The sequence below is a fragment of the Salvelinus fontinalis genome, chromosome 38, assembly GCF_029448725.1.
Source record: "Salvelinus fontinalis isolate EN_2023a chromosome 38, ASM2944872v1, whole genome shotgun sequence".
NCBI classification, from domain to species: domain Eukaryota; kingdom Metazoa; phylum Chordata; class Actinopteri; order Salmoniformes; family Salmonidae; genus Salvelinus; species Salvelinus fontinalis.
The window spans coordinates 32,027,979-32,040,885 of record NC_074702.1 but is presented as its reverse complement, the minus strand read 5'-3'; the positions used below and the strand labels follow the sequence as shown (position 1 = coordinate 32,040,885).

The 12,907-nt window shown below is 45.5% G+C and overlaps 1 protein-coding gene across 3 annotated transcripts in view; it reads right to left on the bottom strand.

The window, feature by feature from the left end:
* Positions 1-1,833: 1,833 nt before the first annotated feature.
* LOC129837310 (ubiquitin carboxyl-terminal hydrolase 45-like) overlaps positions 1,834-12,907 on the bottom strand; it is a 43,556-nt gene continuing 32,482 nt past the window's right edge. For all 3 annotated transcript variants that reach the window (XM_055903366.1, XM_055903365.1, XM_055903367.1), the window contains 10 exons: positions 10,282-10,369; positions 7,500-7,581; positions 7,174-7,265; positions 6,689-6,745; positions 6,435-6,560; positions 5,728-6,343; positions 4,723-4,820; positions 4,447-4,533; positions 4,077-4,224; positions 1,834-2,919 (listed from right to left, as the gene is read on the bottom strand). In XM_055903366.1, the coding sequence (XP_055759341.1) occupies positions 2,789-2,919; positions 4,077-4,224; positions 4,447-4,533; positions 4,723-4,820; positions 5,728-6,343; positions 6,435-6,560; positions 6,689-6,745; positions 7,174-7,265; positions 7,500-7,581; positions 10,282-10,369 (1,525 nt within the window). In that variant the 3' untranslated portion in view covers positions 1,834-2,788. The remainder of the gene's footprint in view (positions 2,920-4,076; positions 4,225-4,446; positions 4,534-4,722; positions 4,821-5,727; positions 6,344-6,434; positions 6,561-6,688; positions 6,746-7,173; positions 7,266-7,499; positions 7,582-10,281; positions 10,370-12,907) is intronic.

Genomic DNA, 12,907 nt, shown 5'->3' with positions numbered 1-12,907 from the left:
TTAATATTTTTGGGGACCTGAACTTATTTAGCAATATTTAGCAAGCAGCTGGGGACAAGTGGGTCTAGAATACGAATACAAATAAATCCGTATCGTGATTATAGATGGACATACATTTAGAATTGAACCTCCCCATTCACTTCCCTGTTTCGGTAGTGCACGCAAATAGAGACCATGACCAGAGCGGAAAGAGAGAGTGGGAAAGAGCCCAGTGAGCACGGACAGACGCGGGATGTCATGAGGCGATTGGCATGATCTTTATCAATGAGAGAGTCAATGCCATTGGAAAGTCTTTTTTTGTTTCTTTTCTCCAGGTTAGATGGAAGTCATATTATACAATCTGTGTCTAACCTCTTTCCGTCGGCCTAAGCTCTTGGTTGCATTTGAGACAAGGTCATTTTTATTGATCTCAGTCAAGATCTGTAGCCTGTCATTTCTGTGATTTTTGTGGTTGGCTATTAAAAAGATGGATGTTTTCCTACTGCACACGGCCCTGTTCAGTTCCAATGGCAAACAGCTGTCTGTATCCAGTTCATGCAGCTATCTGGTGGACTGTCTGAGACAGAGCGGCTCTATCCGAAAATACCCTATCTTCAATTGATTGAATTCCGTCCAGTATTGTGATTCTGTCTAAAACCTCTGAAATAAACATTTGAAACACAAGACGGCAACAAGTCAAGACAATAATGCTATAGACTAAAATAAACACCCATGTACTGTAGGCTGCCTAACACAGATGCTGACAGAGAACATGGTACTCAGAAACAAACTCTTGGTACCATGTGACCAGTGCCCTGAAGGCAATACGCTTCCAAGCTTGAAGGGGACACACTTCTATTTCCACCTTCCATGGAAGTGACTAAATGTTAAGCTGAGCCTGAGCACTGTCCCTTTGTATTGTACTGTTGTAAGAGATGAACACTGCAGCGGTCCCTTGTCACTGGTTTCCATGACCACCGTGACAGAGGAAAGGGGACCAGTCCCTTTCATTAACTGAGATTAAAATCATATCTAATCCTTCAAGAGAATGTCCCCAAGCAAGGGCCCCTGCTTTTAAAAATAGACCAAATACATACATTTTTTTTATACAGTGCTGTGTTGTTGGTGGGTGGCTTGACACTCTGCTTTAATGTTTTAACAGCGTGATTGGGATGTCACAGTGTGCGGGACCAGGAGGTTGGACGATGGGATGCTTTTAGACGTTGCCCTTTTCCTGATTCCACACCCACCTCCTCTTCACCAGCTCGCGACATGTTTCTCAAACAGCACTGCTTTGCACCCGTCACGGCACATCGCCACCACCGACAGAGTGAATATGGCACCATGGGATTCACTGTGACAGCCCCTGACTAATGGCCAGCACCGTCTTCACACAGTAAAGAGGGATGACACAAATTCCAGTGCAAAAACAACAGCCGTACTCATCCACTATCAAGTACTTTCCGTTGGGGGGGGGGGGGGCGAAGAGAGGATTCAAACATCCAACCAAAATAAGAACATGCAAGCTGAGCCTTGTTGGTTTCCCATTTCATAAATTCGATTTATTTTCTTCGATATATGCGATTTCACATAAGCCAACGGTGTTCCGAGTTCCTTATTGAAATCGGTTGACATTTTCAGAAGGAAAAGAAAGCCTGAAGGAAAAACCCTGTAGCACCATATCCATATATGGTTTAGTATTGTGGTAATACACCAAATTCTCATTCTTTTGCAGTTATCATTTCACACAAGCTGTCTGTATGCAAATATGCGTTCACCGTAATTATTTGTTCTTAATATGCAGAAGCATAATAATCCTAGAGTGTAGGCACTGAGTATTTATTTGTTTTGGGGGGGGGGGGGGGGGATTATCAAACCATATCTTTACTTACAGTAATCCTTCACTTGACCAGAATAATTTGGCAATTTCACAACATTCAACAGATAAAATATCTCCATTTCATTCCCCCCCCAAAAAATATTTGCAGAACGATTAACATAAATGGTGAGACACAATCGAATCCCAAGATTGATCAACACATTCACTGCCTTTAGTTTAACTACAGCAGAAAATATGGGATAAAAAGACTAAATGAAATGAAAACAATTGTTTATTGCAATCATATATGTAGCATTGTCCCTTTGTTAAACATCACAATGCGTTTGTATCTGTGTGGTTAGAGATTGTTTGTGCACCAGTGTGCACATTTAATAGAACTAGGATTTGAAAAAAACTGTGCCGACCAACGCAGTTGGTCTGAAACACACTCGGATGGCCTGCCACATTATTGACCTCCTCCTTTCAGGAATAGTTTGAGATCACATTCTTTTGGTACTTAAGTCTTTTGTATATGTTTCCCATAATTTTATATAATTTCTCTTACCAAAAACTCTTTGGCAATCACCATTTAATGATAGTCACACATTCGCGTGTTCTACAAAAAATACAATTCGTATTCACCACAGCAGGCTGTAAAATAGAAATAACGTAGCATTTTTTTGTACATTTAATTAAACATACTATTCTGACACTTTCTCACTCACTCTCACATACAGAAGTATGAGCAACTGTATGGGGACGTTCAGTAAGTCGACCAGTGTGGTGACCCTTCAATGCTGAGCAGTCCAGTATACATCAAGGTAACTTTATGTCCCTGATGGCCGACCAATCCCATCATGCCATGTTTCATGCTCTTGGGAGTCAAAGTTTAGAGAGAGGTATAACCAACGCAGGTCTCTCTCTCTTTTTCCCCTCTTCCTCTGTCTCCTGAGAGACCAATGATTGTTGGGCAGCTCCGTGCTCTGGCAGTCACAGCATCTCCTCGTAGAACAGCAGGTAGGCTTGAGAGTTGAGGACCCTGGATTCTGGTACCGCGTGGACATTGGTGTCACTTACATAAACCCACTGACCCTGTGTGGCACTGCTTGCTTCCCTTGGACCTGAAACACAGTAAAGACATGTTCATAGCAACACTGGTATGTAGGCAAGACAATTCAATTAGACCAAGCATGTTTCAGAATGATAACAAATCAAATGTTATTAGTCACATGCGCCGAATACATCTGGTGTAGACCTTACAGGGAAATGCTTATTTACGAGCCCCTAAACTCTTAGTGTTTGCACTAAGTCTATTTTAAACTTAAACTGGGCGGACATTACAGGTTTTTAACCCGATCTACAGGATCCTGGCGCATTTTTCAAAATCGTAGGGTAACGCCACAGCCCGTAAAGTGTAAGCGCACTGAAGGCTCTCAAGGGCACTTACGGCGTCCCGATAATTTGAAAATATATAGAATACATTCGGCCGCAAATCAGCCATTGATCGCCAAGTGTGAGTTCTCTCATTGTACCACCGTGGAGGCCGCAAGGTGTACACTACGATTTGGGTTGACTGAATTGTTAAACGTGAGAGGTTCTCTGATGGTTAGACCGGGCAAAAGTCGTGTAGTGTATTTCAGACTTTACCTGACGTAAGGTTACAGCAGGGCGAGGAAAACATGTATTGAAGCGAAAGAGAAAAGCAGTGAGAAGAAAATAAGAGGGGGAAAAAAGATGAGCGTTGTAAGAAGGGATGGATGGTGGACGACAGCGGCGTTGCCATTTGATGGAGACAGACTCTAACAGTGGTTACCGAGGTCCCTTTGACCTCTCTACGGTGGCTCACCAATGCTGCCAAGACAATGACACCTCAAGTTCTATACTAGTTAATTACCAGCGAGGACAACCGCTCGCACAGACCTCTGTCACAAAGAAAGTTTGATTACAGTTGAGCGTTGAATGGCAGGCACTTTCCTTGAGTATGGAAAGGAGAAAATACATCTATATAACGCTGGACATCTATATACACAACAGCGCTTTTTCTCTCATGAATGTCGCCTTCAAGGTTACGCGGAGTGAGGCCTTCACACAAAGACAGTGCGTTTGTATGTATAAGCGACACATGCTTTTTACAATCATACAATTCCATGCTTTGGTCGATATATATATATATATGTATTTTTGTTGTTGTATGTAAACGTATTGACAGACTCTTAAGACAAAATTGGTAAAGGAATAGAGTGTATTTTATGGAGAGACAGAAAGAGACCGTTTTTACCTGCCATGTTTCTGCGGTGTGGCTGCTCGGTTCTCCTCTGGGGCCAGCGGACCTTTACGTATGCTGTGTAGTGGCCCCCGCGCATCGACCCGCTGTGTTCCACGATGCCGTACAGGCTGTAGAGCACACGCTCCCCCGCCACCAGGTTCTGCCCAAATAGAAACACACACACGAATGCACTCAGGATGAGACATTGAGCAGTACCAAGAGCTCAGACCGAAACAGAAGCTATTGGTAGCTTTTCAACCATTCATAACGAGCACAAATACTTATCATTTGAGCTACAGTCTCCAAGGACCCATATTCATTTCAGTGTAAGGTTTTTAGCACAGATAACGTCCCTGGTTTTGACGTGAAGAAGAGTGAGTACCTTGCAGGATGCCGAGCAGAACGGAGCCAGGTCCAGGAGGAGAGGGAAGTTGACGTGACGGTTGACTTTTCGTAGGTTCATCCCTGCCTTCGCACACAATCAAAATCACAATCAACCCCAAAGACATCAACACACAATAAGACACAGTAATAGCCTTCACCACGATCGCAACAATTTAGGTAGACAGGAGGAACACAACGTAATTCACATGAACATGATATATCGTGTACTATAACGTAAAGATGTGTACAATAATGCATGAAGTAATATGCTAACCTGATGGAAGCGTTTGAGGTGTAGAGTAACCACCGGGGGCAGCGAAGAGATCAGAATCTGTTTGCGAGCGCTGGTGTACACCTTGTCAGACTTCTTCTCTGTAAGCAGTGGTGAAAAAAGTACACAATTGTCATACTTGGCTAAAACTACCGTAATAAGAAATGATTCAAGTAAAAGTCATACAGTAAAATACTACTTGAGTAAAAGTTTAAAAAATATTTGGTTTTAAATATACTTAAAAGCATCAACAGTAAATGTAATTGCTCAAATAAAAAAGTATAAATCATTTCCCATTCTTTAAAGTAACCATTTTCCAGTCCTGCTAAGCATTTGAAATGTAAAGAGTACTTTTTGGGTGTCAGAGAAAATGAATGGAGTAAAAAGTACATTATTTTCCTTAGGCATTTAGTGGAGTAAAAGTTGTGTAAAATCTAAATAGTTAAGTAAAGTTCAGATTCCTTAAAAAAACGACTTAAATAGTGCTTTAAAGTACTTGTACTTAAGTACTTTACACCACTGTCTGTAAGCACATACAGACACCACAATGTCACTTTGTGAATGGGAACTTTTCAAATACATGATTGCTCTGCCTGATACAAGTCAGCGTAGCCTAAATGTCTGTATTTGAATATCTGTGTAAACATTTCCATAATAGCCACACATTTCCATAACACCAACTGCTGTCACTATCAGGTCAGAATCACAAACAAATTGTCTTTAACAACAAGGGCTCCCGAGTGGCACAGCGGTCTAAGGCACTGCATCTCAATGCACATTTCCTTAACAGCCACCCTGGTTCGAATCCAGGCTATACCACATCCGGCCGTGATTGGGAGTCCCATATGCACAATTGGCCCAGAGTCGTCCGGGTTTGGCCGGGGTAGGCCGTCATTGTAAATAAGAATTTGTTCTTAACTGACTTGCCTTGTTAAATAAAAGAATACATTATATATCTTTCAAACCAGCACAAGTTCTCTATCAAACGGTGTATGTGTTCTAACTAACCTACTGAGGTGCTCTTCTGCAGTTGTTTCTGCCGGTCCGTGCAGCTCTCGCACAACAGCTTGTTGTTGCCCATCAGAAGCTCCACCGAGGTGAACTGGTGAAGGCAGGACTGAACGGAGCACTCCTTAGAGCAGGGCGTGTAGCTGTGGGACAGTGCCTTGAATGCCCCCTGGTGGTGGGAGTGAGGAGACTGTTGAGGCTGGGGCTCCCCCTGGTCCTCAGGACAGTGTGAGGGTGAGTCCCCTGAATCAGGGCCCAGGTTCATCTTTTGCACTGCACTGACCAGCTGCTCCACAGCACCACCCTGCTGGGTCCTGAGGGAGAGGGCAGGCGGGGTGGGAGACTGGGTAGGGGTGGACCCTCTGCCACCATGGCTGTGGCCCGATGGGTGCCGGGGGGTCCACTCGCTCTCCGAGGCCTCGCTGTCGGCGTCGTTGCTGCTGTCCTGAGGGCCCGAGTCTTTATCGCTGCCGTCTGATAGGCTGCTGGTGGCGGCCATTTTGGAACCTGCAGCACGGGCCATTACGGAGTGGGACTCCTCCTCGGGGTGGTCCGAGGGGCTGTCTGCCCCCTTCTCCTCCACAGAGCCAGGGGACTTCTGGCCCTGCTGCTGCTTCTGAGGGAGGCAGACACACACAGTCAGCAAAACACACCCACCCACTGACTCAAACTGCACTTTTAAACACAGACACAAAGAACACACACACCTGTGCGCTAAGTTTCCTGCTGTTCTTATTGAGCACTGCGGAAAGCATCTCGCCACCGTGGGAGACGTGAGCTTCTTGCTCCCGACGGCTCTTCCCAGTCCTACCCGGGTTGGACGGCTTGGACATCTGAACAGCACCAGGAAATGACACAAAGATAAGAGATGAAACCAACCACTTATCACATATGACCACCATGGCAGAAGCAGTATTCTGGACTGGACACTATTGCAAAACTATTGCAAAGATATGCTCACCCGCTCCTCAATGATGGGCAGGGAGATGTCAATGAAGGCTTCCTTCACTGTGGAGATCTGTGGGGGGGGGGGGGAGACGGAGGACAGGCACTCATATCACGCACAATCAAAGGACGTCCCGGCTTTCAGTTGGGAACAACTACAGTCTTACTGAAATATGAACACTGCTCATTGAGAAGTGGTTTAAAATGGTTTAACTGTGTATGACACACACAAAACATATGGCTCAGACGGTAGAGCATGGCACATGCAACACCAGGATTGTGGGTTCGATTCCCAGGGTCAGCCGTACATAAAATGTATGTAGCGTGATTGTAAGTCGCTTTGGATAAAAGCATCTTCTAAAATGGCATTTATTATTATAACTATAGTTCTATGATTAATCACCATTAAGTATTAAGGAATACAGCCAAACTATTCAGTGGTTGACCACACACACCTAGATTCCAGTAACCATAAACAGGGTCAGGCAATGAATCACTTACATGCTCACACTCCTCACACATGATGGTGTTGGTCAACTCCCCCACAAAGATGCGATCCACAAAGTTCAGCTTCACACCCTCCTTCCCGTATGCTGAGATATGAGGCAAATAAAGGTTGAGCAAATAAAAACAGCAAAGTTCAGCTACAATCAAGCAGAATAAATGGACTTTAATCAGTGCCTATGTTTAATCATGAAACATGCTCAGTGTTTCCTGTGGTTTGAGGAATTAATCCATAGTAAGCCATTGAACAGTACATAAAGCTGCCAAGAGATGGCGCTATTGATTTAGGTCAAAACTACTGTGGGTCAGAATGGAACAGGAACCTTTGACTTGGCGTTTGGTCTCATCATCTGCAGTCTTCTCGGTGGGGTTGTTGAAGGATTTCAGAATGCCCGCTTTGATCCGCTGGGAATGTCAAACACTACATATAAATGCCAACTTAAGTAGATAGAAAAATGGAGGACTACAAAATGGAGGTTTTATACAACAAAGGGAGATTTATATAAGTGCTACCATGGGAAGCCAAGGAATTGAAACCACTACAAAAATGATAGTGCGTTTGTAAATACACACGAGTAAATACACATTAGTAAACAAATACGCACTTCTTCCAGAGCTCTCTGAATGTGTGTGTGTGCGCCATGTGTGCATGTACTGCGTGTGTGGGGGGGGGGGTGTGTGTGTGTACACAGCGGCCGTGTGTGTACTTCATATGTGTGTGTGTGTGTACTTCTCCTGTGTGTGTTTGTGTGTGTACACTGCGCATGTGTTTGTGTGGAGTGTGTCAGGCAGCCGCCTCTGACAGTCTCGGTGGCGTGGCCTTGGGCAGTGATTGAAGGTGACATGGTCAGCGAGTGTGTCGGCTAGTGGAAGTAGAGGCACCAAACGCAGTAAAGCACCAATCAATAGATAATTGGCCGTGGTCTGTGTCTGTGGACACGACTAGTCGCCCCTATTGTCCCCGGACCCACGCACTGGACTGGCTATTTAGGTCAAAAACCTGGTTAATCCCAGCTCCGCAGCCCCCCTTCACCCCTCCTGTACTCCTCTCCCTAGTCAGTCAGACCCTGCTGAGCCCCACAATAATTAATCACCAGCAGGACCCCCCCCCCCCCCCCCCCCCCGAACCCCCCTACCCAAAGTAACAGTGTGTAGTGTGTAGGCTCAGGGTAAGGGAGGGGTGTAAACTAAATTAAGATGGGCCAAGGACAGGCCATGCCCCGAGAGGGAGCATTACCTAACGTCTCAGCTAATTGGTGATAATTGACTGTGTGCAATTAGCATATTTAGACTAAATGGCCAATCAACACAAATACTTGGGCCTCCTATGTTGGTGTTGACAGGCTATGGGAGAAATGGCCAGTCACTCAGTGTGTGTGTGTGTTTTATTGCACGTTTGTTTGGGCTGATTCCGTGCAGTTGAGGACATTTGAGTTGGCGCAAGCTAAACACGATGACTGTACCTACAATTCCGTTTTGAGTAAATAAAACGTGTAAGTGTCAAGATGATGTGTATACAATATTTGTTGGGTTGCGTATGCTGTGCTGGTCAATTTATGGCAGATGAGTGGCAAACCTGATTAGAAGCAACTGCTGCACATTGGCTGTTCTTTACAAATGCTGTTTTGAATTGAAAGAAAATGATACCTACACACTGAAGGCTGTAAAGCCGAAACGTCTGTGTACGCTATCCCTGATGCAGTGAAACGTCTGTGTACGCTATCCCTGATGCAGTGAAACGTCTGTGTACGCTATCCCTGATGCAGTGAAACGTCTGTGTACGCTATCCCTGATGCAGTGAAACGTCTGCTTACGCTATCCCTGATGCAGTGAAACGTCTGCGTACGCTATCCCTGATGCAGTGAAAATAATGTAAGAAATCGAATGAAGCATGCTTCACGCGACATCTTTTTGAGTGCGAACACATAAAACCTTTTTGCAGGTAAATGTATTGTAAATTCATCAGACAGTAGATGTAAAATGCATATAAGCGTATGTTTGAAATGTTTTTTTGTATTATTTCACCTTTATTTAACCAGGTAGGCCAGTTGAGAACAAGTTATCATTTACAACTGCGACCTGGCCAAGATAAAGCAAAGCAGTGCGACAAAAACAACAACACAGAGTTGCACATGGGATAAACAAACGTATAATGAGCAAACCTATAATGTATAATGAATGTATGAATAGGGCCAGCTCCACCCCCCCTTCACCCCTCCGTCCCGGACTCCCTGATTTGAGCTGCGGAGGGGGGGGTGACCCTCCAGCACAATGGGGCGACCTACAGCTGCGTGTTTCCCAGATCACACAATGACGCCCGTCGTGCCACTTGCAAGTCCAGTAAGTGGCACAACTGTCAGTGTTCACAAGTTTAAAAAGAACCAGGGGGGAGTCCCAGCCTGTACCCTTGTCCCCTTGTCCCAGGCCCCGGGCTGACCACTCCACACCCGCTACTCTCCTCTATTTTTGGGGCTGGCTGAGCCGCTGGTGGGGCCGAGGGGCCAACTGACTCAGCCCTGGGCCGGGCCCACAGTGATGGTGGGCTCCCCCTAATTTCTGAACGAGGGGGGGGGAGACAGTCTGCACTTGCCAGAAAATATGGTACCATAAGGTTAAAAGACAATGGCTGGCCAAGGAGCAAAGGCAAAGACCAGACCCTGCACACTGTCATCCACAAGCACACAGGTGAATGCCTCCCATGGCTTTCAGCCTGCTCTACATTAGCGATTGAAGTGTGCTTCTCAATTGCAATCAAAACATTGCCTGTTCTTTTGAATACTCCTACTAACTTGGACACCACCCTACATGTAGCTTGGCTGCTGGTATCATAGACACCGTTCACATAGAGAGTTAATGGCTTTATGTCACCATGCTCATACTTCACAAGACACAGGGTGTGTTCGAGAGCATACGTTCTGCTCAGTCACTACAACAAAGAAAAGAAAAAAAGGCATCCTAAATAACTACTCATTACCATTTGTAGATCGGTCCGCCTGCTCAGTCAGTGTGGATCTCAAACACGGCCACTGGCACAGAGAGGGAGCCATGGTACTAGGCTGAGTGGAAGAAGGATGGGGTGTTTGTAATGTGGGTCTATAGTCTCACCTTAGTCTCTTCTACTCTCATGGAGTCCAGTAGGTAATGGAGCAGCTCCTGGCTGTCCTGCTGCTGGTAGCCCTTAAAGCGTGGAGCCCTGGTGAGACAGAAAACACTGCTTAGTCAGAACACACACACTCACACAGAAACCATGTCAAATGCGTACACATACGCACACACTTGTGTAAAACTAAATTCTGTATTTTATAGATTTTTTTTTTTTTTACAGAGATCTTGAGAGAGGGAGACAGTTGAGAGGGATGAAAGTTAGAGGCGGACCGAACCCTGTCTCCAGGGCCAGTACATGTGGTCTGAAGCGGGCAGCTCCACTGCTAAGCTAGACCCGTCACATGTATGTTGTTGATAATGGATAATAGTTTATAAAATGTGTATATCCAGGACAGGCAAACACAAATCAATTGGTACACCAACACCCACCCACACACACACACACACTCGGACAAGCATGCACAAAGCAATCAACCACATGTATAAAGCAATCGGCTGTATCAATAGTGCATACAGAGACATCAATGAGAGTGGAGAATGGCCATTACTTTCCCTCAAGGACTTTTCGTTGGGTTCATCCATTCAATGTCATCTCCTCTCTGCAGCTTTCTGGTGTTTAAAAAGGCAGTCATTGTTTCATTCCCACATCTTTCATTAAACCAGTTAGGGTCACACACACATATATACATGCATACCCAGACAATGACTTCCTTCTGCCTTTGTGTGTTAAGCAAGATTCCTAGTAAAGAAGATAACAATGACTTACATTCATTATTTGATGGTTTACATGAGAATTTCTTTCTTTTCGTGGCTAATTGTAAGACCTGTGCAAGTTTTTGTAAATTAAATTTGATATTGCAGGTGAAAATGGCTGTTGGGCTTACCAGCAGCAACAGCAAGCCAATTCAGAATTTCTTCAATAGAAAGCACTTTACTGTCTAGAGTACACATATCTCCCATCATCATCATTCCCCAGCAGTACATGTAGTTAAGGGTGAAAACGTATGGCGATGGTGCCAGTGGACATCCTGCGTGTTCATGCCCCAGCGCTCGTAGAGGGGGGCTCTCCTCGATCCTGTCCTTGGCCACAGCAGGACAGATGTATGGACAGATGCTAGGGCCAGATGGGCATCCAGGGCCAGCGCCACCACCACAACCTGTTGGGCAGCGCCAGCCACAGAACAGGTTGGCCTGACAGGCTGGCAGGACAACATGCAGCTGACCCGAGAGAACACTGACCACTCCTGACCCAACGCTATCGGAGTGCACAGGGTGATAGAGGGCGGCAAGTACATTCGTTGCCTCTTTGATACCAGTCTAGCATCTGACCATCTACAGTGGCTTGCGAAAGTATTCACCCCCGAAAGTATTCACCCAGTATTTTTTTGCCTTACAACCTGGGAATTAAACATTTTTTTTTTGGGGGGGGGGGGGGGGGGGTATCATTTGATTTATACAACAGGTCTACCACTCTGAAGATGCAAAATGTTTTACAAGGCACTGTATAACAATGATCACCGTCTTGATCACTGGAATACTGGTACTTGTTCGAAGGGCGTTAGCCTACATGTTTGTACGTCCTATTTTAACGCCCCTGAGCAGCTCTCCACAGAGAAATGTGTCCTCCTAAAAGGCATTGTAGGGGCTTCCTTGTCCCGGGCATAGTATCCTGATCCGATGTCATATCCTCTCTACATACAGGCCAATGACCCGTCCAGATTGGCGTGCAATGCAAATGAAACCAAACGATTTACCCCTTCGAACTGGTGAACCATTCTTCCGGGCGTGCTCCCAAACCCAATCAGAACAGAGGTATTCATCCTCTAACTGGCAGCAGAGTAGATGCACCTACAGTCTGGATCGTCTCTGCCATGTGCCGATGGATGTTGACGTCTAGCCCCAGAATAGGTGACTGGAGCTGGGGGAGAGATGAATGGCCACCTGCCATCAACACAGGTAACGAGTAGGAGGTCTAGAGGACCAACTCAGCCCCCCTTCTCTACCTCTGTCCCTTTGCCCTCTCTCTGCCACATGCAAGTGGGGCGGATCACATATGTCCCTCATTTCATTCCCTTTAAAGATGCCAAAACATATAATGGAATATCTTCCTTCAAATGTGTACAAAATGAGTGTTGGGTTTTAAAGCATGTTTTCTTATCATTTGACCAACTTGTCTTAATACTTGAGCTGTTAGCTTGCCACCACTTTTGTATCCTGTGTAAAGGAAGTGTAAGACAGAAATTGAACTCAAATGGAAATTACAATGAGGAAGTGCAATGAGGCATTACAATGAGGAATTACAATGGGGAATTTGCCTTTCTATCAAGCATATCGTGTCTTGCATGTATGCCAAACACTCTCATCCCCAACTCTGCTTATCTAACAGCTCAAAGACAAAGCGGGTCGGACTGGTGGAGTATCTGGTCGACACACAGTGATAATCGGGATTAAAAGACAGGCAGAGGCACGCAGCAGTCTTAGGGGTATTTTCTCCGGGAAAGGAGCACGGCGCAGCGACGGGTGAGAGGCAGACGAGCAGCTCCAATGGGATCAGTGGGAACGGGGCAGTCTCGAAGCTCATCCCAGTGGAAGAGAGGCCGAAGGGCCCTGTAGCGCTGCTCCCAAT